The sequence below is a fragment of the Corylus avellana genome, chromosome ca3, assembly GCF_901000735.1.
Source record: "Corylus avellana chromosome ca3, CavTom2PMs-1.0".
NCBI classification, from domain to species: domain Eukaryota; kingdom Viridiplantae; phylum Streptophyta; class Magnoliopsida; order Fagales; family Betulaceae; genus Corylus; species Corylus avellana.
The window spans coordinates 11,406,130-11,412,129 of record NC_081543.1 but is presented as its reverse complement, the minus strand read 5'-3'; the positions used below and the strand labels follow the sequence as shown (position 1 = coordinate 11,412,129).

Sequence of the window (6,000 nt, the reverse complement as noted above, 5' to 3'; positions counted from 1 at the left end):
TGATAAAAATGAAACTTCAGGGAGGGTAAAAATAAAGTTACCAAACCCAAGGGGATATTTGGTATTTAACCCGAAAAAAAAATCGGTAAAAATAATATTGGGTTACCTTTACCATTATTTTTTTTTCACTTTCCTAAGTTCTTTCAATCTTTATTCAAGCTCTTACTTGTTATGAGCTCCGAGAATTTACTATGATGCAGCAGATTATAATGTGGCTTAGCTTGCATGTAGAGATGCTTTTACCTAGATCGATCTATTTGTGTGATTTATTGTATATATATATATATTAAAAAATAATAATAACACACATCGTCTAGTATATATATTAGCATGCATTAATAAGATAAACCAAACCAAAACGTCTGATAAACCAAACTTAAAAAAAAAACTTGGGACTTTGGAATGGTTAATTATGAGACCCCACAACTTCAGGGCATGTCTCAGAGTAGAAGCCAACTCGCAGGTGGCCATGGGCTTCAGACATTCCTATCACGAGATGAATAAGAAAGAAAACCATCAAAACCACCGAGGCCATGTCGAAGATTTTTTTTCTTTTTTCTAATTAAAAGGGCGGGAATGTGCTTATCAGTGTAATTTTTTCCCTTGGGCATTACTATTGAGGTTTTCAGCCTTTACAGAATGTCCGGTTTGAGCCATAACTACTGTCTGGGAAGGCGAGTCCGTCACCACAACTCTACCAAGGTGTGAGCCAGCAAAGCCCCTTCATAATAATATCTGGTTCACGCATCTACTGCCGCAAGCGAATTCAAATACGCGATCACTAAGATAAAAAAAATTTCATTTGTCAATTCAAATACCACCTTGGTGGTAGGCCATGTCGAAGATTGAAGGAGGAAGACTACTGTGATTGACTGATTGTAATACTGTGGTTAATGAACCATGCCTCCTGCCCTTTTATAGAGATGGATGGATAAGACTGCAATGCATGGTGACGACGGTGTGACATCATTATCTGCTGCACCTGCATCACCTTATATAATTATTAAATAGGAGATGGTGGGGAGATGGGTGGGAGAATGGACAAAAGCATTTGCCTTATTAAATTATGGTTGAAAGAAAGTTTTTTTTTTTAAAAAAATAATGGTACAAGCCGGTATAATTAAGTGAAATATTTCTCTTCTTTTTCCCGATTTCTTTTTCAAACTCCTGTAATAAACCATGCATTTCTTGTGGGCCCCTTCTGAATTTAATGCTTCCTATAATCCGCATATTTTTAGCCAGAGAGAAATAATGAGGAATTATTTTTGGGAGGAAATAGGTGGCCGGTGCATAGAGGCATGGAACAAATTAACCCAGAAGATCGAAAAGAAAATAATAATACTAAAAATCACTTTTTTTTATTTTATCATGGTCTCCACTTTTATGGTGCGACAATTATGTCAATCATCCATGGACCAACGTAGTGAAATAATGATCAAATAAACATTAATATACATGGACAAAAACGACAGATCATCACTATAAAAGACACCTGGCAGTTGCTTTTTTTAAAAAAAAAATAAAAAAAAAATGTAGATTAATTAAGCAGTGCATATTATCTAGCTAGTGTAACTTTAAAGATAGCCTTCAATAATCAGATTGATCTGTTCATCTTTCTATGCTCTTGTCTAGATGATTTTCAAACAAGAAACTCATTGACATTTGAACTCAGTATATATATAACATATGAGTGTGAAATTTAAAAATTTTGGGAATGAAAGAACCACAAAAACAAAGGTCATGTTAGAATGGCTGTCTAAAATATAATATTTTCCTTACCGCATCGGAGAAATTAATATGGGCAACCTTTCAAAATCTTGGGAGACATTGGGTCAGGGTGGTCCTCAGTTCCTTCATTATTGCATCTCAAAGTTCCTCCGCATTGTACTCTACACCAAAGCATCTCACAACCTCCATTTTTGGGCTCATCAGATACACGTTGTGGGAAGAGTCAACAAGATAATCATCTCCCTCCTCTTCTACCTTCTTAAAATAGACGCGGTACTCCTGGGCTCTCTGCCTAATAGCTGATACTGCAGGTCCCGTTAATCCTACTATTCTTGAGTCAAACTCTGCAATCAATAAAAGGGATGGAAAAAAAATGCAGGAGGCAGTTGCATTGTTAGGAAGCAGTCCAAGCTAGGGCCATAGTAATTAATAGCATAATAAAAGTAATACCTAACCAATGCAAGTAGATTGATTTTCCCTTGGTTTTAACGATCGTTAGCCTTTTCGATTCAAGAAACCCTAATCAGTGTGGTTATATTATTATTAATTTTTTTTGTTCTTTATTCTTAATTTGGTTTCGAAAATCACCTACGACTTTCCATTTTTGGCAACCCATGTGATGTCAGGCAACTTATCATGTCAGGCAGTAGGTAAGGATCTGCTACGCATTGTTATTGTAATTTGTCTTTATTTTCTTATCCTCCTTAGAAAAGAAGAAAAAGAAAGGCAACAGTTTTGAGAAGCAGCGTTTCAGAGATTTACCAGACGCATGGAAGTTCCCTCCCCCTCACCCGGAGTAAAGACTTTGGAGGAAAAGCAGAAATATTGCCTCATTCCGTATACAAAATGCACGAGCAAAATAACCTTTTCCTTCCGATATTTTGGGGAATCTTTGCCTCCCGCGTCGTCATTTTCTTCCTGTTGGTCCAGTATTTCCACTGTCGTCGCCGTCAAGCCAACCACAACCGAGTGGAGGAGGTAGAAATGCAACGGGCGGTTAATGGTGCGGTTGATCCTGATTTACTGTCGAAGGTCATTTACCACCGTGGCGGCTCCGATATACCCTTCCAACAGGACACGTGTACGTTGTGCCTGTGCAACTATGAGACGGGGACGAGCTTACTTTGCTTAGCTCTTGCGGCCATGCCTACCACAACGGGTGCATAGCAGAGCACTTTTCCAGGAACACAACATGTCCCGTTTGCCGTAAGTCTGTCTCACTTGTACTTGTGGCCCATTCCCACAAGCTGAATCTATTGTCCGCACTGTTGTTCAGGATGCAATTCACGTGGGTCCCCGGAATGCATCCATTTTATTAAGGCTCCAGTTTCATGACTGCTTTGTTGAGGTTTCTCTCTGACTCTGAGTGACTCTCTCAACTGATCACGCGCACATGCACACCAAAAAAATTTCATTAATTTCTTTCTTTCTAAAACAGGGTTGTGATGGGTCAATTCTGATCCGCAATGGCTTAAAAGCCGAAATAAACGCACCTGGTCACGCCGGTGTTGGGGGCTTTGAAGTGATCGCCAAAGCCAAACAAGAGCTCGAAACCGTTTGCAAGGGAGTGGTTTCTTGCGCAGACATAGTGGTGTTGGCAGCCAGAGATGCGCTGTTCTTTGTAAGTACCTTCTCTCTCTCTCTCTCTCTCTCTCACTTTATCCATGGGTGATTTCCTCCGGTTTGTGTTGTCATTTTTGGATTCTGTTACCATCTCCTATATTCCATCTCCATTCTTGTTTTTTTTTTTTTTTTTTTGGTCTAATTAACCAAATTTGGAGATGGATGGGCAAAGGAAGAATAGCAGATCTGAGATCTCCATCCTTTTGCTTCCTTTTTAGCTTCACATTGAAAAATATTTTATATGATGCAGAAAAATGTGCCATTTTATGAGGTGCCAACTGGCCGGAGAGATGGTCGGGTTTCAAATATGTCTCATGCGGCGGACATGCCCGAGCCTGATGACTCAGTTGAGCTTCAGAAATCTAAGTTCATGCAGAAGGGACTTTCCCGTGAAGATCTTGTCCTTCTCAGTGCTGGTATGATTTAATATATGCTAAATAATCTTAATAAAATATAGAGCTAGCTAGCGTCCAAAATATTAACCAGAAGTTTTAATTTAATGATCACCAAGACAAGTCATTCAATCGATCATATAATGGGTGGTATGTTAATTAAATATATATAGTCTTGTTGTTTGCTTACACGTGATGTATATATTCAATTATAGACTTCGTCACATGCATGCAATTAAAATCATATATATATATATATATTCATGTTATTATTATTATTATTATTATATTAAATTATATATATTCATGTTATTATTATCATTTGAGGGAGAAAAGAAAAGAGAAGAAAAAAAGTCCATGCTAGCATTAATTGGCACAACTGGCAGTCCGTATAATCAATCAAGAATTGCAAGTTGGAAAATGCTTAATTAATTATAAAGATTCTTGTCCCAACAAGATGCAGAAACAGAAAATAATGCAACTAATTAAGTAAATACAAGTAGTTTACTTCATAAAAACAAAAATAGTTAGTTTAATTAAAGTGGCTACAAACACGCCTTATCTCTCCCTCATTTCCAGTCTTCACCCCAATTTTACTCATCTTCACCATTGCTGTGGTAAAATCTGGCACAAAAGACGGGCCACGGGCCGGGTAAGACTTGGCTGAATGTAGGATCTAATAATCCTATTAGCTAGTCCTGATGTCATCCTTTAGCCTCGCATCAGATGCTAGCACCGAAAACCCGTCCTGGGTGTTCCTTAGGCTTTGATCGTCAAAGGTGGAGTTGGTGACAGGATCGAGAGGTATCCGGTCATTGAAGTCTCCACGTGGACACAAGGCTTTGAGTTTGGGCAGAAAGTGAGGGTTTATCGCTGGGTCAAACGTGCTATCCATGCTGAAATTATATAGTCTCTTTTGCATCACACCACACACAACCGTCCCTATTGTATGTGCCCTTGCCAAAACATTTTGTTATATTGTAAGTTAAAAATAAAATAAAATACAAAATTACATAAATAAATATAATTTATTTATATGTGTTTGTGCTTGTTTATATAAAATAAAAACATAGAATTTTTAAATTTAATCTCATAGCATCACAAACACACAATAATATGACATATTAGCAAATTAACTAAATTAAACACGATTTATAAAGTTAAAGAAAAATAGTTCCAAAAATAAATATTGTAAACCCAAATGATTGTGGAATGATCACTCAAAAAATAAATAAAAACAGATATTTTCATCATATTCCACACTTTTGTACAAAAAAAGTGTGGAATATGATGAAAATATTTGTTTTTATTTATTTTTTGAGTGATCATTATGTAGTCAATTAGGTTTACAATATTTATTTTTGGAACTATTTTTCTTGAACTCTATAAATTGTGTTTAATTTATTTAATTTGCTAATATGTTATTTATTGTGTGTTTGTGATGCTATGAGATTACATTTAAAAATTCTATGTTTTTATTTTATATAAACAAGCACAAACACATATAGATAAATTATATTTATTTATGTGCTTTTGTATTTTATTTTATTTTTGACTTACAATATAACAAAATGTTTTGGCAGGGGCACATACAATAGGGACTGTTGTATGTGGTGTGATGCAAAATAAACTATATAATTTCAGCATGGATGGCACATTTGACCCGGATATAAACCCTCACTTTCTGCCCAAACTCAAAGCCTTGTGTCCACGTGGAGACTTCAATGACCGGATACCTCTCCATCCTGTCACCAACTCCACCTTTGACGATCAAAGCCTAAGGAACACCCAGGACGGGTTTTCTGTGCTAGCATCTGATGCGATCGAGGCTAAAGGATGACATCAGGACTAGCTAATAGGATTATTAGATCCTACATTCAGCCAAGTCTTACCCGGCCCGTGGCCCGTCTTTTGTGCCAGATTTTACCACGGCAATGGTGAAGACGAGTAGAATTGGGGTGAAGACTGGAAATGAGGGAGAGATAAGGCGTGTTTGTAGCCACTTTAATTAAACTAACTATTTTTGTTTTTATGAAGTAAACTACTTGTATTTACTTAATTAGTTGCATTATTTTCTGTTTCTGCATCTTGTTGGGACAAGAATCTTTATAATTAATTAAGCATCTTCCAACTTGCAATTCTTGATTGATTATACGGACTGCCAGTTGTGCCAATTAATGCTAGCATGGACTTTTTTTCTTCTCTTTTCTTTTCTCCCTCAAATGATAATTGCTTCTTTTACTCAAATGGTATTAGT

The 6,000-nt window shown here is 36.7% G+C and overlaps 1 protein-coding gene across 1 annotated transcript; it reads left to right on the top strand.

Annotated features, from left to right (window-relative positions):
• The first annotated feature begins 2,574 nt into the window (after positions 1–2,574).
• On the top strand, positions 2,575–5,755 carry LOC132174087 (peroxidase 43-like). Its single transcript, XM_059585793.1, has 6 exons — positions 2,575–2,887; positions 2,976–3,076; positions 3,167–3,349; positions 3,602–3,767; positions 5,327–5,571; positions 5,630–5,755. The coding sequence occupies exons 1-6, from the start codon at positions 2,575–2,577 to the stop codon at positions 5,753–5,755; spliced, it is 1,134 nt and encodes a 377-aa protein (XP_059441776.1).
• The last annotated feature ends 245 nt before the right edge of the window (positions 5,756–6,000 follow it).

Bases quoted from the DNA above. Each gene is read 5' to 3' on its own strand.
- LOC132174087 (XM_059585793.1), top strand. From the start codon at position 2,575: ATGCACGAGCAAAATAACCTTTTCCTTCCGATATTTTGGGGAATCTTT. The intron at 2,888-2,975 runs GTGCATAGCAGA...CATTCCCACAAG, and splicing joins GGCCATGCCTACCACAACGG to CTGAATCTATTGTCCGCACT. The intron at 3,077-3,166 runs GTTTCTCTCTGA...TTTCTAAAACAG, and splicing joins TTCATGACTGCTTTGTTGAG to GGTTGTGATGGGTCAATTCT.